The sequence below is a fragment of the Aricia agestis genome, chromosome 9, assembly GCF_905147365.1.
Source record: "Aricia agestis chromosome 9, ilAriAges1.1, whole genome shotgun sequence".
Classification (NCBI taxonomy): Eukaryota; Metazoa; Arthropoda; class Insecta; order Lepidoptera; family Lycaenidae; genus Aricia; species Aricia agestis.
Genome location: NC_056414.1, coordinates 15,182,314 through 15,208,231, shown reverse-complemented (window position 1 = coordinate 15,208,231; position 25,918 = coordinate 15,182,314). Strand labels below are relative to the sequence as shown.

The following is a 25,918-nucleotide window of genomic DNA, read 5'->3' as shown; positions in this document are numbered from 1 at the left end:
CTATTTTAAATTGAGTAGCGAAATTTCAATTCAATTCAATTCAATTCGTTTATTTGCTATAAAAGTGGTGAATACAGTAGGTGGTAATGATTATTTTCTTAAGATCTAACACTTTTAGCTATGTATAAAATAGCATGCAAATATATATTTAAATTATAATCATGTACAAAAATATGTTTTACACTAAAAATATTCAAATCAATTTTATACATAAGTTATCAATCATCATTAATAATAGTAATAATTAAACATATTATCATAAAGTTATAATATAAGTAATTATAATCATACAAAATATATTTTACGCTAACAATACCTATTCAAATCAATTTTTACATACTTAGTAATAATTAAACATGTCATGAGAGTAATGAGAAATCTATATATTTATGTCAAGAAATTAAATAAAGTAAAAATGTCAATTAATTTAAAAACTATTGTCATAAAATAAAATAAGTTAATGTCAACTATTTAAGAATTCCTTTACATCATAATAAGATTCATTTATTAGCATTCTTTTTAGTTCTCTAATAGACTGTTTTTTAGACAAGTGTTTTATGTGATCTGGTATTTTGTTATAAATCTTTACACACATTGTATATGCATTATTTAGAAAAAGAGTTGTTTTTGGTTTTTTATTTATAATTAATCTATTTGAATTTCTAAAATATTTAGTTGGGTTTGTGTCAATCAATTGTGTAAAAATGTCCTTATTGTGTGTAACGAATTTAAATATTTCTAAAATGTACATGCTAGGTAGAGTCAATATGTTGAATTTTTTAAAGAAAGGCTTACATGACTCATACGGTGGAATCTTAGCTATAGCACGAATACATTTCTTTTGCACAATGAATGCTTTGTCTATATGCGTTGAGTTTCCCCAGACAACTAGACCATATCGCAGGACTGAGGACACGTAGCCGTGATAGGCTGTAATTGAGGTTTGGATACTAACTGTCCATGCTAACCTGCGCAAGACAAAAACAAATTTGTTCAGTTTTGAACAAACTTTATCTATGTGTGCATGCCAATTACAGTGTTTGTCAATTTGTACGCCTAAAAACAAGTTTTCCTCAACTTCCTCTATTTTTTCATTATTGTGTGTTAATTTTAAGTCAACGGGTTTTTTGTTATAAGTTCTAAATTGTATATACCTAGTTTTATTAACATTAATTTTAAGGTTATTACATGTCAGCCATTCAATTAAATATCTAAGTGTCAAGTTTATGTCATTTTCGATTTTATTCACGTCCGATTTATTATATGTAAATATTATAGATATGTCATCAGCAAATAATGTAAATTTATAATTATTCATGATTATTGGATTATTAATTTCAATGGGAATGTCATTTATGTAAAACAAGAATAGCTGAGGACCTAGTACAGAGCCTTGTGGAACTCCATATTTATTAAGTAAGACTGCAGATTCAGTATTGACTAATTCATTATCTCCGTTAATGTTTTCTATTATTGTGTATTGCGTTCTATTTTCAAGGAAGGCCTTAATCCAATTTAAAGCATTTGAAACATTGAGGTAGTTTTTGACCGACTTCCAAAAAGGAGGAGGTAATACGTTCGGCTGTATGTATTTAGATTTAAAATTGCAAACTTATGGCTTCACACATGGGAGGGGAGCGTCTCAACCTGCTCTGAGGTCTCAACTCTCACCAATGTGACCTTTGGCAAGGAGAAGAGGGGGAGGTTTAAAAATCCATGAAAATTGCATGACGTACTTTATGGATGGTCCCGTAACACAAGACATGACAATGGGTAGGTATACTCAAACGTAACCCAATAGGCGATCTAATCTTGTTGTAAGCGATATGGGTGGTGCAACAGCAGTGACGACACCATTGTACTGCCATGTTTTATCTCGTTAAACCCACTTGCCCTAGTCTAGGCTATTGATAATTGGTACCTTAACGCATGCCTTTTCTTTCAAGTGACATAGTTCTGCAGGCTCAGCATATAACAACATTAGAAACGAGATTGAATGGGTACCTACACTGACAGATTTTAGTAACAAAATGGCGGATTACCGTTGTCCATCTGTCACTTTGTCTATTATCCCGTAGAAAAAAACCGTTTCTATGGTAAGTGGTGACCATCCTGCTCAAGGAATTTTAGGAATCTTCAAGGAATTGGGATTCTTCTGGCTTGATTCCCACACCGGTTGTAGGTCAACAAGTATGACAATTCTAAAAAGTTTCCAAATCCAGAACTCTTTTGGTCGCCTTTACCATTAAAAATGTACCGTATCGAAAGCGTTTAAGAGTATAAATTACAGGATGTAATCTGTGTTGTTAGCTTACCGTAATTGGTCGCTGTTAAGCATTAGTGTCCTAACCCACAAATTTTTTTGTTGTTAAATTTTGAATGCAGTCTTGTTCTAAATCATCTAAAGAACATAACTGCATTCATAACTCAACACGTAATTTTTGTGTGGGTTAGTACACGAATGCTTAACAGCATCCATTACTAGGGAGCGCTGGGCATGACAGAATAAGGCCGAGTATTGTGTGTCACTCAGATGGGCGGAAAATTAGATTTTTTATTGCATAGCTCTTCAGCAATGTATTGTTTTATGTAAATTACCGTGACGATGATGCCTCGTCCTTTTCTTGGCACGTTTTCTAAGATATAAGATGGATATCGCAGTGTTTTCTACAGAGCAGCTAAGGTCCAGCATAGACAGTGTTGCCAAATGTCCGGTCTTTACGGTGAAAAACTTACGTAGGTACGTCCGTTTGAATGGAATAGGCTATGTTCGTTTTGTTACCAAATATGTATTTGTAAAAAGTAGGCTTGGCTAAGGGCTAAGGCGGTGCTTACTAAAGGTCGAAGTTCGTATTGCGTGGGTTCTTAATCTGTTTGCCATCAACTTTAGTATTGAATTTGGGCGAAATACATTAATATTTAAGTACTTCAATTTAGCTTTAAGGCTTACCTTAATATTTATTTCTGTATTTGTATTTAAAAATAAAACAAAATAGGCGATTATTGGCATTTATCTTCCTTGTTGTTATTTTCCTTAAAATGATTTTTTTTTAATTATTGTATCAGTTTAGAAATTCCTTTTTATTTATTTCCTTAGTATAATTACTTTTCTTTATAATTCATTATTCTTACGATTCAAATTAAAATCATATTTGGCTCATCCGATTATAGCGGAATCAATAGTGCTGTTGGTGCCAGACAAAATAATTTAGGACTCATTTCGTCTTAGTTATAAAATAATATAGTAATATCTACTAGTCGTTGTCTGATAATTGGAAAAGTCACAAAGACAGCGAAAATTGAATGCTTTATGTTATCCATATTCCATACTAATATCCATACATCAATATTATTATTTAGTTTATTTACATTATAAATGCGAAAGTGTGTCTGTCTCTCTGTCTGTCTGTTTAACTTTAAAATAAATAAATAAACTCTGCTTCCTCTTCACGCTGATTTTTGCTGGAATTTGGTATGGAGATAGTTTGAAAAAAAAACATAGGATACTTTTTGTCCCAGAAAAATGAGCGGTTCCCGCGCGATAAACAAATTTTGGCGAAACGGAGGTGCGGGTGACGGGTGTCATTTAGCACTGCAATAACTCTTTATTCTATTAGTAATGGGGGCAAAGTAACATTGGAATGAACAGTTCAAAGCGGTATTCGTTGACAATTCAAGTGAGATGCCCGTTAGGTGGAAAAAATGTCAGAAATGGACCGTTGACGGGCCACGGGCCACGCGGAGCGGGCAGCGGTCGTTGCGTGTGAACTAGCTTTCCCACTCTCAAGGCTGAGCCCCGGATGTCTAATGGAGGGTGACGTCTACGAGAAGAAATCTCGTTGTTGCGTAACGCGTAGACAGATCCAAGATTGGACGTTTTCAGGTTTAGCATGGCCACTAATTATAGTGGCCATGCTAAACCTGAAAATCTTGGATCTTGGATCTGTCTACGCTATTAAGAAAGGTTTATTCTATATATCTATTAAGAAAGGTTTATTCTTGCGGTAAAGTAGACAAATGGATTAACAAAGGAAATCTGTCAGTTTGTCCGCGAAAACTGTCAACTTTTCGCAAAAACTGTCAGCAATACGCACTTCTTCTGTGGCCATATTTGTCCTTTTTATAAGTGCCAAAGATAGAATTCGCTGAAGCTTTTGGCAGTATGTAACTATTCTGGATGACCAAAAACCACATGTTGTCCACCAACCATGACCTTATGTCATTGGCTACTAAAAATATAAAGTTATTTTGTTTCTTATGTTTCATTTTTCAAAATTATTTTCTTGTTGTTTCAGGCGTGCACTGTTGCGACACCAATGAGTTCACGGTGAATCACTGTTCAAACTATCCCATCGGGTAAGCGTTCTTGAAATAATTTTAAGCACAACACCAATATGATCTTGGGTAAACGTGCGTTTCTACCGGAGGTGCGTTGTGAAGAATGTGTTTCTAGGATCCAATAGAATCACTGCGCTGAGCGAGGTCAGGCAAATGAACTGACCTATTGGTCCCTAAAAACTCATTCCTCGCAAGTCGCAACACAGATCCTGTAGAAACGCAGCCTAATGAACTCTGGCTTATTCTAGCAATATTTTAATGTAAAAAATATAAATCTAATACTAATAATTCTATCTTGGCTAATAGACGCTTGGTTGTGTCATACTCAATCCCCCAGTTTCCACCCATGACACTACTGGTCGTTTGTGAATTGATATACGTAGGAATTAGGATGTAATATGACCAATACAACTACTCAGGCAATAATATTCTTGCTCTTACTCCTAAAGAAGAGCAAACATTTTTATTTTTAACTTCCTTGTTTCCACTGGGACTTCCCCATGGTCCAAGCCACAAGACGACTCACAAAACTTCATAATATGAAAATGTGACTAGATTTGCATAATATGAATGACTTGCCTCAAAATTTACCTTGCCTCTGACCATGATGTGATTTAAACATGGCCGACTCCAGCGGCTGAAATGTGTCATTGTTTCCGAAACAAGATAATTTTCCTCCTATTTATGCTTTTAGTGTCCCCTAATACATTTGGAGCTAATGGTAATGAGTGTGAAGAAAAGAATTAAGAATATTATTTCTTGTATAATATTACTCATTCCAGCCGGTTATGAATTTATTGTTCAGTTAGTGAAATCCGAATACATGAAAAGAAACAGTTGCTAAGTAAGCTGGAGCCTGGAATTAATTGTCGCTCGCAGTATTTCTGGACTAATATACGATCTGCAAACCCTCAAGAGTGCATATTCCCTCTTAAAAGGCCGGCAGGGCAGCGCACCTGCAACTCTTCTGATGTCGTGTCCATGGGCGATGGTAGTTGCTTTCCATCAGGCGGGTTACTCGTTTGCTCCTTAATTTTATAAGAAAAAGCTAATACATTAGTAATATGTAATCAACCAATTACCGATATTCCAACCTTGCGGTCGGTTGATTACTTCATCGGTGCCCTCCGTTCGTGGGATGTACACAATATAAACATCCGACGATTCAAAGGGGCTTTTATTTACTAAGTAGTATGTCATCAACAGTTTAATAGGGAGTTACGTCGTTTGATTCTAATGCGTTCATACATAATATATTTTATCTAGCAAAACTAGGCTACTACCACAGACATAGATCAAGATAGATACCGCATGTCGCTCCATTTGTATGAAAACGAGCGTGCCACTTTTTTATAGCTACTGTGTCGTTTATATAGGCCAACGTTTCCAGCTCAATACGGCACTTTTAGACATTTAGGCATTTTTAAAATTCCGATTGACGTCCGATTCCGTCTCTTCTCGTCGTTTGGGAGCGCGATATGGCACGCGAAGTACATACACATGCGGTATCTATCATGATCTATGTCTGTGGCTACTATCATGTTTCCTTTTACAACAGCTAAGCCGTCAATAGATGGTAAATTCTATAAGAACTGTCTGTCATTGATTTAAAATATAAATAAAGAATATTACGCAAAGTTCCGAGCAGAGGGCGCTACTAGCAAATACATGATACAGCAAATAACCCGACCAAAATCCGACATATTGTACAAGACCACATGTCATATGAGTTGTCAAACATCAAACAAAACCTTTTGGTTACTGTTTATGCTGGTGCTACATTTAGAGCAGGTATGTACACATTGGGCGTTTTGAAGCGCGCGCTTTGCTAACGCGCGTTTTGAGAACCCCGGATTCTATTGAAGCGTGCACATGCAAGCGCGCCAGACGCCAATAATGCGCGTTAGCAACACGCGTGCTTCAAAACGACCAATGTGTAGGTCTGCTCTTAATGCGAATGCTCCCGGTGACGAAACTGTTACTGGAACACGTGGAATATAAAACCCCAAAGCGTTTATACGTGGGAGAGCCATGCTTCGGCACGAATGGGCCGGCGCGACCGGAGAAATACCACGTTCTCACAGAAAACCGGCGTGAAACAGCGCTTGCGCTGTGTTTCGCCGAGTGAGTGAGTTTTCCGGAGGCCCAATCCCCTACCCTATTCCCTTCCCTACCCTCCCTTATTCCCTTCCCTTCCCTTTCCTAACCTCCCCTATTACCCTATTCCCTCTTAAAAGGCCGGCAACGCACCTGCAGCTGATGCTGCGAGTGTCCATGGGCGACGGAAGTTGCTTTCCATCAGGTAACCCGTTTGCTCGTTTGCCCCCTTATTTCATTAAAAAAAAAAGCGATCTTGTCATAAAAAGAGCTTGTACACAAAAGGAAAACGCTATTCAATAGTCTGATTCAATGAACTTGTACAAATACAAACTGGCAAGCCTGTATGAATCACTAATCACTATGTTGTGATACACAGCACACACCCACGAGTGACCACTGACCAGTCCACAGAGGTCTTAACTGTAACATTTTATGTAATTCTTTATGGTAATTTATACATAAATCCAACTCTTTCGTTGTTATGCTCTCTATGGTAATTTATTGTAATTTTGTCTGCGCCTTGTTAACTATATTCGCGAAAAGATTATTGTTGACTCTTTCTTGTTATTTTGATTGCAATGAGACAAAACATTTTTACGAGAATTTTAGTAATATTCATTTGCAAATATAGGTACCTAATTAAAATGTGGAAGTATGTTATACTTACTTATGATTTATTAATGTCATTATTTTTTTACTCGTGTGAATAGTTGATCTATTTCAGAACGCAATGCACTATCTATTGAAAAAATCGTAAACCTTAGAATCAGTTAACGTTACGCCTTGTTTCTCGTTAAGAATTTTACGTAATAAATCCTTCAACCACCCGGGCGTTAGCGGTAGGTACAGATGGCAGCATGCAAATATTCCATTCACATTCTTCATATTTCTTGAGTATATTTAGAGTTGGTTCCAGAATTCCGGTTGAGTCAAAGCGATGAATTTAATCTATCGTTACTCAACTCGCTAAAACTTGAGAACGGCTGAACCAATTTGGCTAATTTTAGTCTTGAAATGTTCGTGGAAGTCCAGCGGAGCTAAAATGGTCACATTTAGCAATTCCCCTCCAGCAATTCAGCAAATGAATTGTCGAAACTGTCAAACTGACAAATGTCAAATCAGTACAAAAATACAGAAATGAATTGCAAGCAGGGTTGCATTTTGCGATTTTGGAAAAATGAATCATATTATGATTCATATCATGATTCTTCAAAGCGACCATTTTAGCCCCGCAGGTTGTAATATATTAGGTGGAAAATGATACGAAGCTCATCGGATCATTTAGATTCTAGTTATAAGTTATATTCTACAGTGTGTAACAAAAATAAGTGAGTACTTTTGTATGGGGAAACTCGTGACGCTCGGGCCCTTGCCCATACAAAAGTGAAAAAAAATTTTGGTCTTTCAGCGCTGCTACTTTCACAGAGAACTCTCTACAAGGAACACGTACACACCCTAAAGTATTATCACTTATTTTTGTTACACACTGTAGATGACGCCCGCAACTCCGTTGCGCCAAATTCGTTTATACTTATCGCGTGGAAACCGTTGATCTCTCCGCACAAAAGGTAACCTATGTCCTTTCTCAAGACTCAAGGTATCGCCATACCAAATTTCATCAAAAGTGGTTCAGCGGTTTGGGCGTGAAAAGGTAACATACAGAACACTTTGGCATTTATATTATTAGTATTGGATACTTGTGAGAAGATTACTCAACCATTTCTTGTGTTGACGGCATGGATATTCCAAATGAGTGACTAATCAGCCCCCTCAGCTTCTACGTATCTGATTCATAGGTATTACAAACTGCAAAGTTGATGCTTTCTTCCTTGTAGAACAATGCACTTTACCTTAGTCAACGGTTTTAGCTGCATCTCCATAAATCGGGTAATGATAGGCAAACTAACAGATAACAAGGGGAATATAGTGTAGAGCAGTTTTACCTTTTTCAGCCACGGACCCCCAGGAAGTGAAGCACGGTTTTCACGGACCCCCTTAATAAAAAAACAGCAAAAAATCGGATTATGTATGGTCCAGAAATGACCAAACAAATACTCGCGGACCCCCAAAGGTCCGCGGACCACAGGTTGGGAAACACTGCTGGAATATGCTGGAGAGCTTATCGAACGATGATCTTCAGACCGAGCGAAGAACACTTTCTTACTTATTTTCAGACTTCGCGTTGTAATCACAACTCCTTTTAGAATCTCCAACTTTCAGTAAACAATTTCAGTTCGATAATGCGATTGATTTTGCGGTTATTGGCTCTCTACAACGGTATTTCGGGAAAAAATGATAGCTGACGCATTATCAATTATGTCGCCGCCTCACTAGAATTCATTGAGCAGAGTGTACTCCAACAGCGACGACTATTAACGCTGGAGTGCGCATCTAAATTAACGTCAAGGGAGCGCGAACTCGCAGCAATTTCCATTTGCAAACGAGCGAACAACCTCCGAGATGAGTGCGATTTATTCAAGTTCTCTCACTGCCTTCTAAAGCACGAATTTTCAGGACATTTTTGGCCAAGTTAATGATTAACCGCTTTTCGGGTCGCTCGTCTTTTGTTTTGGACTTTGCTATGAATATATGTTTAAAAATGTAATAAAAAAGCTGCGGGGCTAAAATGGTCGCTTTGGAGAATCATATATTGAATCATAATATGATTCATTTTTAAACTCCACTTTGCGTGCAATTCATATAGTGATTCGCTTACATCAATGATTGGTCTCTCGCGCGGCGCTCGCGCGCGGCGACCAATCATTAATCGAAGCGAATCACTATATGAATTGCACGCAAAGTGTAGTTTAAAAATGAATCACATTATGATTAATTATTATATGATTCTCCAAAGCGACCATTTTAGCCCCGCTGATCGTCTGGTCAACACAGAATCAACTAGCTGGTCAAACTCGGGTGAAGCCAAACGAGCGTAATTTGTGAGTTTTGACTTGTGAGTCGCAGAATTTCGGCTGGCAGAAATTCTGCTGCATTCAGTTTCATACAAAAGTCCTCTTTGATACACACGAGCGTAATTTTGTGAGTCATGATTAAAGCTGGAAACTTATAATTTCGCAAACGTGTTCCTTTCACCTTGTTGGGTTTAAGGAAGTTTTCTTGAAATTCCACCCCTAAAAATATTACATAAATTGCGAGTAAATATGCTCAGTAAATAAATATCCTCAAGATAGTGAAAGAACAAAATAAATAATAATGTTATTGCATCCGGGGTGAAGCCAGACTGCAGCCTCTAAAGGTCAGCAGCCAGCCTTTAAAGGTTGCTATTATATTTCAACAAATACCTGAACTATGGAAACAATGGATTCCAGATACTGTTAGGACATAGCAAGTCGTGACCGTATTATGATCTGAAGGTTGGTGGGCAATGGGCATTGACCGACCGGGCGTTTAAAGGATGTTTAACGTAATCAAACATAGAAGTACGTACGTTTTTAGAGTGTAGAACGGCCATTAGTGAAGTATAGTGAGCCAAAAATACTGATCGTAGAGACAGAGTCAATCTGTCATTTTGTTTATTTACACTTCTGTAAAAAGAAAGCTTTTTCAACGCAATACGTGTAGGGCCTAAAAGTTCCATAAGGTGTCACGGAACCTTAAAAGGGAGGTTCTTTAGATAATAAATGCCTTAAACCTTGAAAGAGCAGGTTGCGGTTTCCGTGTATGGACACGAGATATCGACGCCAAAAGGTATTACTGTCCAGTCATCGGATATGGCGTCATATTTTGTCTTCGCGCTAAAATAAAACATAGATCTCCAGTACGTTAACCTTTGTGAAATGGAACCCACGATGTCCTAAAGGGGCCAGTCATGGTTCGGTAGACCCGTACAAGGATCTTTTTGAGTGTAAACATAGTTACTACATGCCAATTTAGGACTGTGCTTTGCTACTATTGATAGCGGCAACTGCTCTACCAGAGGACAAGACATCTGATGTAATATGTCTTAACAGCACCATTGAGTCGGAAGCACGCACACATACTTGCAAATAAAATAAACACGTAGTCATTTCTTGCAAAGGCAATAGTTTTGAGACACATCCTTATTGTGTCAGTCAAGCATTGATGATGATTCAATAATCATGCATTGACGTCAATCAGTTTTTCTTTGAACCCCATTAAATTATACTACATGACACCCGAAACTCATGTATCGAGAAACCGTTCATTTTTCCGGGATAAAAGCATCCCGTGTCCTTTCCCGGAACTGTAAGTATCTCCATACCAATTTTCAGCAAAATCGGTTCTGAGGTTTGGGCGTGAAGAGGTTAAACAGACAAACAGACTGACAGGAAGACACACTTTCGCATTTTTAATATTAGTTTGGATGGAAGTCCAGATATCGTCCTATCCAACATCATCTTTCAAAGCAAGAAGGTATTGTATTGACACAATGCATTCGTTTTCACAAACGATAACGTGGCCGCTCGTAATTATGTTAGTAGTGTGTTTCTCACGGTCACGACATAAGATTGTTATGTAATTAAGAAACCATTACCACAACGCGGAAGGCTTCACGTTGCATTAATCCGATACATAAACTATATCTGTGTCATCGCTGTTGTCTGTTGGTCAATTCTTGTGCAGCCTCCTAAATAATCGAGGTAATGGGTTATACTCTTTAGCAGAGGTAGGTAACAGGCGGACCGCGGTCCGTTTGCGGACCGCGGTCCGCAAACGAAACGGACGGAGGTCGAATCTCGGACCGCAAAATATTGTAATGTATTTTGTGCCAAGTATCAATTAATTTAAAGATGAGGTAAACGTATAACTTTATTAATTAAATAATATTTTTAAGCTACATAGGACAAGTGTGTTTTTTGTTTCTGGACCTCGTCAAAATTTTTCAGCAGTATCCGGACCGGACCCCACCTAAAATTACTTGCCGACCCCTGCTCTATAGTCTATAGTAAGTATATTTGGTTTCTGTCAAAAAGCGGTAGCGTATATTCTAAGATCCAGTATTACTGGATTCCAACGTAGCTCCAACGTGAACATAATATTTATTATTCAGTATCCAGCAGAAGGCGCTCGGTCCAAGCGCATCAGATAGGGGAGGCGCTTCTGTACCAGTATTAATCAGCACTGGGTGATCTAATTTTTGTTGGATACAAAGTTATACACAGCCTTAAAATACACACAAGGCCTTAAAATATCCTGAGTATTCCTGAATATTTTAACGTCTTGTGTGGTTTCGGTTTAATACCAAGTTCAGTTGTGTAATTTAATAATTGTTGCTTGTTGCAGGTCGCCCCCGCAGTCACCCTGACGTCATGACGCTGCACTGGTGGATGCACTGGTTCTGGGTGACGATGTTGCTCACCATTCTAGGTAATAAATACCACACATTACTTAAGTTACTGATAGGTAGTTGATTGGCACCTATACAATTTTGATGTTGTTAAGCTCAAATCCTAACTGGTTGATCCTAACGTAGCCCTGACAGCCTATGGGCTATGTAGGGCATCGAAACTCTTGCCTTATGAGTTATGAGGCATTAAGTTAAGAGGAGTCCACACCGCCCTTTTTTCCATACAAACGTTGTCCCCTGTTTCCTCCCTGGATAATGCTAGTAGAGTTATAATTTTTTTCCTGAATATCTACGGCCACTAATACAATGTCCCTATGTTTTCTTTTTTTTCATAATTTAATTATTAAATAAGATATGAACATTCAAAAACCCAAAAAAATGGCCAGATTTTCCGCTGTGTTCAAACGTCCAGAAAACAGATTTGGCTAGATTATACAAAAAAAGCAAATCATAGGAACACAGCTCAAGCCTTTTTTTAATCTTTAATGAAAAAAGTACTTAAATCGATTAAGTTTTGGAGAAGGAATCAGGGGACAACGAATCGTTGATTTTCTGGATTTTCTGCAGTTGTCTCTATCGCGTTCTGCGGTATAGGCTCGAGGTAAGGGAGACAGCTATAGATATTACATGTACTTTTTTTTTCATTTCTCTAGCCCCTGGTGTATCCTCTTAAGAAAATACTCTTCAATTTGTCAAGGAAGTTAAAGTTAAAATACCTTAAAGGAAGTACCGATAATTACCGCGCTCCTAATTTCTCGTAATTAAATTCTTTGTCAGGAGAAATTTTAGAAAGTAGGATATTATTTCGACAATAAAGGCTTGTAATAAAGAAGGAAAGTTTTTAAGGCATTTAGGTACTAAAACGTAACAAAAAGCGGAGGAAGAAGCGATAAACAAAATAGATGGAAGTGGACGGTCACGTCCTCAATGCACGTGTGTTGATTGACAAACAGTAAAGTGTAGTTCACACGTAGGTGTCACAACTGTGCTAAAGTAAACTAACAGAGCCAAGGATCGGTGTGAATTGCTGAGGTTCGACTGCATTTAAATTATCGGGAGTTGGCATGAAGGGTTTCGTTTAAAACGTCTAGATAAAAATTTGTTTGAACGAAAGCACCCTTTTAAAATTTATCTTTGTACTGTTTAATTAGTTTAAACTTTAGCCGGACTCTAGGAACTTCAATTAAATGCATTATTTTATCAGTTATCAGTTAGGTTAGTTGCTGTCCTTGATATCCAGCTAAGAGACGGAGACTATGATTTAAGGAACCCTTTACTTTAACAAGCGTCTGAGAATCAGTCGGAGAACTGAATTAAACACTGTTTGTGTTACGACTTACGACACCATTGTGATTGGGACAATCGTCGTGTGGTGCATATTCTGTCGCAACTTGCAACCAATCGTGATGTTGCATCCCCTACTCTGCTCTGATCTTAATAGCTCAATTAGCTATGCTGACTTCTGAGTAAGCTAAGCACTGCTTGCTTACTTAAATTTGCCCGCGTATATACCTACAGGCTACAGGGAATCATGATATTTGTACTTATACAAAACTTTTTGTAAATCTATCTACACTTAGTGGTTCTTGTAAGAGTATGAAACCTCCGTGATAGAATCCGACTCGAACTTGCCAGTTTCCAAGGAGTTATCTCAAGACATTCGAACCTACCTCTGTGTGTATGCGTAGGCGAAGGTAATACTAGTAAAGAGTCGTCTAAAGTCAATATTGTCGCTTAGCAAACGAAATGCGAGCTCCTATGACAACACTATAGTCGACTCAAGAGTTATTGTGGACTTGATATTGCCCGCAACTTCGTCTATCGCAATATAATATTTTATCCGTGATGTGTTTTTTTTTTATGAAAGAAGGGGGCAAACGAGCTAACGGGTCACCTGATGGAAAGCAACTTCCGTCGCCCATGGACACTCGCAGCATCAGAAGAGCTGCAGGTGCGTTGCCGGCCTTTTAAGAGGGAATAGGGTAATAGGGGAGGGTAGGGATGGGAAGGGAAGGGAATAGGGGTGGATATGGAAGGGAATCGGGCCTCCGGTAAACTCACTCACTCGGCGAAACACAGCGCAAGCGCTGTTTCACGCCGGTTTTCTGTGAGAACGTGGTATTTCTCCGGTCGAGCCGGCCCATTCGTGCCGAAGCATGGCTCTCCCACGTATATAATGTGTCCTTTTCAGGACTCAAAGTATCTCCGTGCCAAAATTCATTTAAATCGGTTCAGCGGCTTGGGCTTAATAGACGGGCTCGGCGGAATACACGTACTTACTCGTACTCAATGGCTAATGTAATAACTATAAGCTCTTTGACTAGAAACATGGATTTTGTGATTTTAAGGATTCTTTGGTCTTAACAGGCAAACATTTCAACCACTGTTCGTTTTCCCTGACACTTGCCAATGGAAACCCAGCCTTATTCATTTAGCTGAGCTAAACTAAATTACAGTAATTAAGTTAGCGACGCTAAATGCTATTATCACATGCGAGCACTAACATAAACATGAAAGAACTGGTGACCTTGACTTGCGTAAGCGATCGAAAAGGCTTCTATAGATAATACGCTAATGCGATAGGGGTAAGTGCTGTCGATTCTATGACATGACTCATCAGTCATCCTGCATGTCATGGGTATCTACGGGGGTTTAGAAATTAAACTAAAAGTTACTTGAAAATGCGGTGCCCTTGAATGTGGCCTCTTCATGTCGTAGTATTTGTTGCTTGTTTCATTAATATCCTGCATACTAATATTATAAATGCGAATTTTTGATATGATAGATACTTTGAGCCCCGGGGAAGGATATAGGATACTTTTAATTCCGGAAAAATGTACGGCGGTAAAACTCGTTTACCGCGAGGGATCGCGGTAAACGAGTTTTACCGCAAAGGAGTTTCGGGTGTCATCTAGTATTTCTATAAATTCTACGCAATATATCTGGGTGTGGACAGTGCCGTAAATAGGGCGGTGCCACCGGTGCCCAGGCACAGGGCGTAGACTCCGGGGGCGCGCAAGAATGGCCAGACAGATCCTTATTTTTCGAATTGCTCCCGATAAGTTCCCGCTGCGCCCTAGAGATGTTTCCCAATGTATTAGAAAAATATCCACATCCGAACATAATATAACCTCCTCCTTTTTGGAAGTCGGTTAAAAAACAAAGGTGCAGTTATACAGGGCGCAAAAAAGGCTATTTACGGCACTGGGTGTGGACCCTTTCCTCCCCGCACCCATATTGTGTTTAGTTCGACCTCGCGCGTGTTTGTAGAGCCGAGTTAATACTCTTATTAGCTTAATCGCAGAGCTCGCAAATAAGACCGGATTTTGTTATTAGCTTGTTATTATCTACTTAGTACCCGCTTATTGTGTGTTGGGAAAGGATATCTTGGAATCTGGACACACCTAGTTAGTAGTTAAGTAGGTCCAGTTTGTAGCGGACGATTTTAAACTACAGCAAACGGCGTGTCGCATTGATACTACTGGTTTCATTGAATTTCTACGAACTTCTTTTAGTACTTACTTACAAGTATGGAGGGTGGATGGAGGAGAACTACCTTATATGGGGGATATTTGAAAAAGTGTCCAGCTGTACGCAGTGAATAACAGTTGAAAAATACTCTAAGAGTGACGCTAGCTGCAGCAAAGGGTATGGAATGAATGTAGCCGTTGGTGACAAAATATAAATTGAAGTTAGCCGAATAGCCGAGTCACAGAATTACTGGGTTAATACCAATATATTTTGACCTAAAATAGCTGAAATAAAAGATACTAAATGATTTAAAATTTATCTTGTTGCTACTATAGCGCCACCCTAATTTAACGCATTTCAGCGGACACTTTTTACATACAGAGATAGTTCTCCTCCATCTACACTCCATACTTACTTGCTAGCAAGTGAAGAAAGGCCTATGGGGGATTTTGTATGGACCCCGTTCCCACCCTTCAACAGTCATGGGATGCGTCTCGATTTGTTCACTGGGACCCAGAAAAGTCTTAAGTACCAGTGTCAGTTTCAAATCAATGGGGTTCATTAAAAAAATAACTTTTCTCCAAAAAAAAGGTGTTTATTTTTTAACAAAAAAATACTTTTTTCTACAAACAAAAAGCATATCAGGGTTCCATAGTCAACAAGGAACCCTTATAGTTTCGGTCCGTCCGTCCGTCTGTGTGTCTGTCTGTCTGTCCGCGGTTTTTCTCAGAGACTACAGGCCTACAAAGCTGTAATTCGGCATGTATGCATATTATCTTAATGATGGCGACAAAATGGTATATAAAATCTTTATTTTTTTATGGTACCTCCCCATACACATCAAGCGGGGGTGATTTTTTTTCCGCGTCCATCCTATCGTGTGGGGTGTCGTTGGGTACGTTTTAAAAAAAAATATTTAAAGTATTCAAAGATCATTTTCCGATTTAGGGATCCACTTGTGAAATGTGAAGTTTTAAAGTGGAAAAAAGAGTCCAGTGTCCCCCCTTCCACTAGCTCAAATTGTTTTAGCTCAGGTTTCAGGCTCAGGTTTAGCTGTTTAGCTCATGTTGCTTCTGGAAATGTGGAAAAATTCGCGGGAGTAGGAGATATTATGCTGACTTTAAAGGAAAACTATCACGGCTAAGAAAACTTCATAAATAAGTAATTGAGTAATAGTCGATCAACTAAAAAAATCTATTCGAAGAAGTATAAAGAAACTTTTCGTTCAAATTATTTTGAACACAACTGAGATGGTATTGTTGGTAGTGAAAAACACGTTACAAATGTACATTCATTGACGATATAAAAATTATCAAAAACTAGCGGTACTACAGAGCCCTATATTGCGCGTGACCCGATACGCACTGTGCCATTTAATTCCATGTACAAACAAATGACGATTTAATTGAAGACAATAATATTAATATGATCTCCATATTTTAACACTATTTGTTTGGCGACGTTTCTTCTCATAGTCCTTTCTTTCAAAAACTTCCTTTGCTTCCAGTAAGGGCCTCGTTACACCTACCTAGTAGTGTGGCGAGACAGTGCCCTCGGCCGAGCACATCCGTGCTATTATTCAGGCCTTTAGTGTCGCTGTGGCCTGCGACACGTCGTTTGTGTCGTGCGCTAGGCAAGCGTTGGTTGTGGACCATATCAAATAAAATAGGTAGGATCGCATACTTCTGAGTAATATGCTACTTGTACTGATTGTCAATTTGATGATGTTTCAGCAACAACTCGAGAGAACCACGCCGCTCCCCACGCTGAAGTCGAGTCGGAGCGCCAGGCGCGCGCCATGTACTTCACTAAAACCCAGCCCGTCGTGCCCGTCACTACGCCGCGCGACGACGCCAACGCCACCACGACGCCCGAGAACGTCACTACGCCCGTCACGTGGACGCCCGTCAACGTGACGGAGGCGCCGACGAATGCGACGTACACCAAGCGTCGTAATCTCACAAGGCCAGTGTTTGTAGCAGACGACGTGGCGGCGGAGAGCCGCATCGTGACGGAGAAACCGCTGTCGTTGGAGACGACTTTCCTGCAGACGAGGGTGCCTGATGTGGAGTCCTCGCGACGGGTTAGTATACACATTAATATCCACAGACACTTTTAAGGTCCACAGTAACTTGATAGTGTTTCAAGCCTACTACGTTTAAAATGATCCCAGTCGTGGACCGTGTCAGATAATAGAAAATAAGTTCATGTTTTGCGTACGTTTATAGGAACTAAAAGGACAAAACGGACTAATGTCCGGGTTGGGTAGTACTGTAATAGCTGTTAGCCTGTTTATCCGACGCAATCTGCAATCACCCTGAGGGTCTGATAACATGGGCTCAGGGAAAATATTCAGCTTATCATTTGTCAATTCCAGGTGGTCCAAGCCGGCTCTGTCGCATCCGGCGGTCTGGACGCTGGCGCCATCGCGGGCATCTCGCTGGCGACGCTGGCGGCGGCTACGCTGGCTGCCAGCACGGCGCTGGTGCTGTACCGCCGGCGATACCTCAACAAGCCGCAGACGCTCAACGACAAGTGCTCCAACCCCGATAGCAGCGGCTACCTCGATGATAGTACTATACGGGTAAAAGACAATATTACTGTGCACAATAAGTAATCTGCTGGCCGGGACGCTGGCGTCATCGCGGGCATCTCACTGGCGACGCTGGCGGCGGCGACGCTGGCTGCCAGCTCGGCGCTGGTGCTGTACCGCCCGCGCCGGCGATACCTCAACAAGCCGCAGGCGCTCAACGGCAAGTGCTCCAACTCCGACAAGTACATACACAGAGTAAGCGTGTGCGACAATTTTACTGCATGTGAGAAAGCTGTAATATAACAAGAAAAAAACTGGTCAAATTCGACTCGCCGACACATAGACAAACGGACTGACAGACCGCTAAGTCTTATTGATTTTATTTGGTTTTCTTGTAAAATAAGTTATAAAAATTATTGATAAAAAATGTTTATTTGTTATTATTGACCTGCAATCTTACTCCCGAAACAGATATGATTTTGATTTACGAGTCTAATTAGTTCCAATTAGAGCCGCAGCACGATCGTCCGCTAGTATAGCTGTCAGGAGAGGGAAAAGCCGTTGAGATCGAATTAGACTTTGCGCTAGTATACCTATATGGCGGAAGTAGCAAAAGCTTTGAGATCGAGCTGATTCGATTCTCCATTCGATTCTGATTCTGTCGGGAGTAAGGCAGCTGTTTATGTTTTTACGTAATAAAATATCTATTAATAATCATTATTTTCAGGACAACTCTGAGGAGATGTACAGTCTGGACAACGACTCGTTCCTCAACTCGCTGGAGGCGATGACGATACAGAACTACTGGACCGACACCGTCAAACACACCAAGCTCTGAGCTTGATTATGGGCACTTGATACTTGACATCAAACTTGAGTGATATTGACGCTAAACCTGTACAAATACGGCAGAACTTTATTTTATGCGGCCGCGTGAATTAGTAACTGCCGCTTTCAGTGACGTTTAACTAGTGGTGGACTCTTATTTAATGAAGAGTTTGTCGTACATTCTATAAATTTCCTGTAAAACAAATCATTAGCTATGTCCACACTGTACACTTTCATCTTCAACTTTCATATCGGCGCAATCAACAATAGAATGCGTCAAGGAACGCAACGTCAATATTGTCATTTTTGAAATTTTGGATACGGTCAGAGGGCATGCGTCGCGGGCATGCCTCACGTGCGCTGTTGACTGCGCTATAACGCATGCCCTTGACGAACAGAAAAAGGCACAGTGTGGACATAGATATTGAATTAAAGTTAAGTACCTAATTATTTAATGTTTCTGAGTGCGGCCGTAAGACTACTGGGCTATATGATCTATGTGGCTGTCTCTGTCTGTCAATTGGATTTTCCAAAGTACTAGACAAGGACAGAAACATGGATTGGTTAGTTATGTCTTATTGGTATTGGGCATCGAGATGGAACGTAATTTTAAAGATAGACATTCAAAATTAAACTCTATTGAAAAACAATTTCGTTGCAAGAGCGACGACTCTTGCAATGAAACATGTATCTTCAAGTGTAATAAATAAAGTTCAATTTTGAATTCAAATCGTCTCGGTGTGGGTGAACCTACTGTATTTAAAGTAGCTAATTTACAGAGGTTTCGTCTATAGAAAGTAATATACTAAGCTAAGCAATATGAAAACAAGAATATGACAAAATTGCAAATAAGCAGAAAGTTGTTAAAACTTAAAACTGCTATTGCTTAAATTATGAACGTGAATTGGCGGTGGTGATCGTCATTTTGACGTTTGACCTTTTCAAAACGTAAAAAAGTAGGAACGTCAAAATTTTGACATTTATACTTTTTAAATATTTTAAAAAAGTCATCAACCGCCAATTGATGCTCATGGTATTAGTTCTGACTTCTGATCCTCATTGTCTCAATAAAAAACAGCTATTTAAAAACAATCATTGGCTTCGTGGTCATGCTTGGTTATGCTAAATCCATATAAATAATTATTATGGAATTTTCGGTCTATGTAAAGAGAATAATATTCTGTAAAAGGTTCAACCTGTTCTTAAAAATGATTATTGCAAAGTTGTCAGCAATAGTTCTGAATTGCAGATACTTTATTATTGAGTTTCCAAGAAAAACAAAATATACATAAAAGCCTGTCTTGGTTAATTACAGCATGTGAATAAAGCTTGTTTATCTTAAAAGCTTTTCGGCCTCCTGAGAGATAATGATTTGCTTGTGACTATATAAAGACGAAAGCTTTTCTAAAGCTATGGAAAATGAACGAAACATAATCACTACAAATGTATAATAATTATATGACTATGAAATAGTTTATTTTAATAATTTATATAATAAATATCTGATATTAATGTTATGGATGTGAATGTAAATAGTACTTACAATCGTTGTGATAAATTATTATTTTAATTATTATTTTTAAATAACATAATATTATTTTCTGTGTAGAATTTTCGCTCTATACAGTGTTATTGGTATTTTTACTAGCAACAAGCTATGAATTGTAGGATAACTTTTTATTTAAGACTTGTATGGACACACAAGACACATTAAAAGTGTTATTTTACAATCTCTATTTATAATTACACATTGAACTGTTTTCATCAATATTTCATTGGATTTATCTTAATATTGTAAGCGCGTGTTAGCAACGAGCACAAAAGACGGGAATTCAGAAGTTTGTATTGATTTGTATTGTCAGGATATCTACATAATTCATAGGCTGAGGGACATAATATCTTCTAGGCTCTTGTGCGCCAGACTGGAATTAAAACATAACTTTTCTTTTTTTATAATTAAACGAGAGACAACATATTACGCCTCTAGTACACCGACGCTGCTGTGGCGGTACCCACAATTCGCCTAACAATCCTGCATCGCGCTATCGAAGTTTCGGAGAATGGCAAGATATAAACCACGTCTGAAATGACATCAGTGGGCATCGGCCTGACCGAGCATGCTATCTCTCTCGGTCGGAAGATCTTCCTTTTCGGCCGCCACGAACAACGTTAAACGGAATATATTTGCGTTATATTGCATCTCGCGCAATATAACGCACTGTCGTGTGGCGGATGAGACAGTAAATCGGCTCGCCGCTGTTTCGCGTTTTGCAGCGTCGGTGTACTAGAGGCGTTAAGGTGCCGGTTGGCAGCGCACGACATGAAGCAACCGCAGACGACGTGTCGTCGCGACACTACGGGTTTCTATGTTCTATGAAATACCCTCCGCAGCTAGCGACACGAAGCTAGCGACACTTATTCATAAAGATACATAGAAACCAGTAGTGTCGCGACGACACGTCGTCTGCTGCAATTCATATAGCCGGCTTCCAACTTGTACCTATCGTCGACTAATTTTTGCTTTGTTAGTCATTGCTGCTAAATAATTTAACAGACAGTTCTGATGCAAATAGATGTAACAAAGCCAACAAACGGTATTCTGATTAGATTTCAACCCTAGTTCAAATTCGTTTATCGCGCGGGAACCGTACATTTTTCCGGGATAAAAAGTGTCCTATGTCCTTTCCCGGGGCTTAATTGTGATTATAATATTATTTGGACGTCGTCAACTACGACAAAATATGCGATCTACCGAAATGTAACATCTTTAGGAACTATATTTTATCCAAATAAATATCATTTCATTTCATTAAAATATCTCTTTCAGCAAAATCGGTTCAGCGGCTTGGGCGTGAAGAGGTGACCGACAGAGACATTTATAATATTAGTATGGATAGCTTGTGAGTTAGAGCGCCTGACAGTATAAAATACAGTTGTTCGTTCACATTAGTATTACAATGATTGTATTACAATTGTCGATAAAGTAAGTGTTTTGATCTCAGTAATTCAGTAGTGAGAGGTATAAAATAAGCTTTAAACATTCGTTGTGAATTGAAATTGATCTTACAGACTAGAATAAGGGGTATGATGTTAATTACCATTATAGGGAATATTATAGTCTGTCAAAAAAGTGAAGAAATTCAAAAGTGGCAACATCGTAGTGTCATCCCTTTTTTCTTAGATTGATTTGAAAGGGATGACGCTACGATGTTGCCACTTTTTAATTTCTTCACTTTTTTGACAGACTATACGCAAAGGTCAGAGCAGAGGGCACTACTAGCGCATACAGTAAAATCCGACATGTTGCACGCACGACATCAGAATATTGACAAACGTTGTCAAACGTCGAACAAAACGTTATGTTTACTGTGTTTGCTGGTGCTGCAGTCTAGCGTCGAAACATTGCAGTAATATATCCTATTCATAAGAGGGCTATTGACATAAAGTTGACATTAAAAATATTATTTAATTTCAAGTTTGCATTTTTACTGTAAAATCTTTAAAAAAGTAGATCAATCAATATTAAGTATTGTGTGAGATTTCTAGAATTTGTATGCTATCGAAAAAGTCGCCTAACTGCAAACTAATATTTATTGTTTGTCTTTGTTGTACTAAACGTCCTTGCGGTAAAAATGGTAACTAAACTTGATCGCACATTTGTCAGCACCGTACGCGTCGAATGTATCGAACACGAAATGCGGCGCGTACGGTGCGCCGGCCTTGCGGACGAATGTGCGAGGTTTCACATCATTTCATACAACGAATTCTAATGACATAAAATGCGGCGCGTTCGGCGCGTGCATGCTGATAAATGTGCGATCATCTTTACACTTAGTAGATAGCATAATGATATTATGATAGCAGTATTTGACCCTACCATTAAAAAAATTAATCGGTATACGCAATACATGTGCAAAAAATATTGAAATTATATTTAAGTATGATTAATTTTTTGTTCATTATATTTTACGTTTTTCCGTCCATTTTAAAATTTGTTTGATCTTTATTAATTACAATGTAATATTATGCTTATTAGTTGAATAATATAAAACTTATTTTATATTATAGAAGAATGTTTTAATTGTTGTGGTTTATTGATTTTTGTACAGTATTAAGACATACATTTCTAGTTTCGACACAAAACATGTATCAGAAAAACAAACAATTGACAAAGTATTCAAAGCGCTTTATGCTATTATTGTGACGAATGAAAGTAGAATCAAAATTATGACCTCATCTATACAATTTTCATTTCATACCCATTTTAAAATTTCTTTGGCAATTGTTCGTGCTGGGTCTAATGCTGGCACTTCACTGGCTATTTGTATTTGCGTATTTGATGTATTCGCCAAACAATCACCATGTGTAGACGGTATGTTTGACAAAGTATTGGCCTTATTTGCCTATTTGATAAATATGACCAATACCAAATATCCGTCGTTTGGTACCTTTGTCGGTTTTTGACGCACATCAAAAGGATCAAATAGGCAAGTAAACAAAATCAAGTAAAAGTTTGGTATTTGACGTCCATGTGTGGAAGGCCCTATTTGCCTTTATTTGCTTGTTTGTTTATACGTCAATAATTTTGCCAAATGCGACAAATAGCCAATATTAAATACGAATAGCCATGACGTGAAGTGTCAGCATAAGAATGAAAAGCATCAACAATTAACTTTTATTCCTGACGTGTCGAATGAACATTTCATGAAAATGAAGAAAGTGCCGTGCGACAAGGCGTGGGTGGGGGCGCTGCTCGTAAAGGAGAACTGTCAAAAATGACGTTTTTGTATGGTGGCAGCGTTAGTTCCTTTTTTCGCCACGTTTATTTAAAGCCTTGTCGAGCTGTATATTTCTTGTTTTCATTTGATAACGTCATGATTATTGTATTATTTTTTGTGCTTAGTAAGCCCTCTGTATAAAATATTGTGTATGCAGTAAACAATTCGTATTGGCGCTTGGGAAAAAAGATAGTAATTTCCATAAAAATATCAGTACTGTTGCAGAATGGTTTGAGTGTGGTATTCATGTAAATACAGCGATGTGAAAAAAGTATACTAATTCAGTATAATTCTTATATTTAATTAATTAAAATATTTATATTTTTAATTATAACATAGTATTAGTAGATTATAAATGGTAATAAACTATTCTTAATTGATTTTTTTTTTAATTATCCACCCAAATTGTTTAAAAACATTCAGCGCAAATTTTACAGACACAATGTCGTTAATTGCTGGTTCTTACACAAGTTCTTGTTTACGTCACGTTTATATAATTTTAACCATTTATAAATAACTTATATCTAATGTGGTTCCTTGAATTTATAAGGGCGTTCGCTGCGTCGCGTTGAGCGGGCACCTGCGCCGTGCGCTCGCCATAGTAATCGTGCGACGGCTGACCCACTCAACGCAGCGCTGCACTATGGGATGACATGAAACAAGCACGCCTCGCGGGTGGCCGCGCCGGGCGCACGCTTAAGAGGGCGACTAACCCAAAAAAAAAACAAACATCGTCCTTCTCTCTTAACACTCACGCCCGTCTTTCATATGCCAGGTGAAAAGGGACGACGCGGATATAAATCCGCGTCAAAAACTAATTTGGCGATAACGCCAAATTATTTTTTTCTCAATAACTCGTAACATACAACATTTAAAAAATCCGCTTAGTCGGTTTCTCAATGATATAATTTTACACAAAGTGTTAAAATATTAACTTAGTTCAATGCACGGTTATGACAATAAATGAAAAATTCGTGAAAATTAGATGCATCTTTGTGATTTTTTTCTATCGAGACAATTTTGAGATATCGTGTTTTTGCTCAGATCGAATTCTTGAAAATATAATGTACCTAGTATGTAATTTTAGAAAATGAAACGATTGAGGGCTTATTTTCAAGTATAAAAATGAATTATAAAATCGAAAATTTTGGGTTAGTCGCTCCCTTAACGCAGCGAACGCCCTAAGCCATAAAGGTGCTCCCTCACCGGGAGCATTTGCTTATAATGTAACGTTACAGGGTCGAGCATTACAATGCGCACCTTGTAATGATATAGTGTGTAATATTTTGATACAACTTGTAACATCAACTAGTATTGTACTATAATGCTCAAAGTCGAATCTTTAATGTTACATTACACGTGTAATGCAATGCTCAAACGAATCTATAATGTTACATTACAGGTGAATGCTCGCGGAACTTGCAGTTTCCATGCTGATAAATACGAGGGCTGCTATTTATGTATCCGGAACTGGCCACTTACAAGAACAATATTTAAAAAGTAATTACAACATTTGAAAATAGAACTCTTTGGTTGAAGAATACATTTTGTTTCATGTGACTGTCAATTATTTTTCCATTGTGGCGTCATTTTGAAAATTGCGTGTCTTCATTTGCCATGGATTTAACGCGTGAACATTTTCGTGCAATGATTTACTACGATTTTCGGCGTGGGCTAAATCAACAACAGTGCTTTATTCAACTCACCGCAACTTTTGGAGATGAAGCACCATCAAAAACCACTGTTTATCACTGGTACAGTGAGTTTAATCGTGGGCGGTCTATGCTCACGGATGAAAATAAAGAAGGTCGCCCAAAAACAGCTGTTGTCCCACAAAATATAGATGCTGTGCGGGAACTAATAATGCGTGATCGTCATGTTACATATCGCGAGATAGAGGCGTCCTTAGGCATAAGTATGACGAGCATACATAAGATATTACACGAACATTTGGCTGTAAAAAAAAATATGTTCGCGTTGGATTCCGCACAACTTGACAATCGATCAAAAACGGGCTCGTGTCGATTGGTGCAAAAAAATTATAAAAAAATACAAACGTGGTACGTCAAAAGCCGTTTATAATATCTACACAGGTGATGAATCTTGGATCTATGCATATGACCCCGAAACTAAACAACAGTCAACGGTGTGGGTGTTCCAAGATGAGCCGAAACCAACAAAAGTTACTCGTGCAAAAAGTACTTTGAAGCAAATGCTCGCCTGTTTTTTTGGAATTAATGGACATGTGGCTACAGTGCCATTAGAGAATCGTAAAACGGTTAATTTTGAATGGTATACGACCATTTGTTTACCAGAAGTCTTTGAAGAAATAAGAAAGGACAACCGACAACGCAGAATCATATTACATCACGACAATGCTAGCTGTCACACCTCAGCTGAAACAACTCAGTTTTTGGAGGGTCAAAAGATCGAATTGACTGGTCATCCGCCGTACAGCCCTGATTTGGCACCTAACGATTTCTTTTTATTTCCATACGCGAAGAACAAATTACGTGGTCAACGTTTTTCGAGCCGCGAAGA

General features: G+C 38.5%; 1 protein-coding gene across 3 annotated transcripts in view; it reads left to right on the top strand.

The window, feature by feature from the left end:
- Positions 1–25,918, top strand: part of LOC121730298 — a 61,623-nt gene that overhangs the window by 27,110 nt on the left and 8,595 nt on the right. For 2 of the 3 annotated variants that reach the window (XM_042119285.1, XM_042119283.1), the window contains 5 exons: positions 4,296–4,356; positions 11,704–11,787; positions 16,972–17,321; positions 17,616–17,822; positions 18,499–18,918. In XM_042119285.1, coding sequence (XP_041975219.1) covers positions 11,730–11,787; positions 16,972–17,321; positions 17,616–17,822; positions 18,499–18,609 — 726 coding nt within the window. In that variant the 5' untranslated portion in view covers positions 4,296–4,356; positions 11,704–11,729 and the 3' untranslated portion in view covers positions 18,610–18,918. Of the gene's footprint in view, positions 1–4,295; positions 4,357–11,703; positions 11,788–16,971; positions 17,322–17,615; positions 17,823–18,498; positions 18,919–25,918 lie in introns of those variants that run through there. The other variant, XR_006036090.1, reaches the window with a different exon arrangement.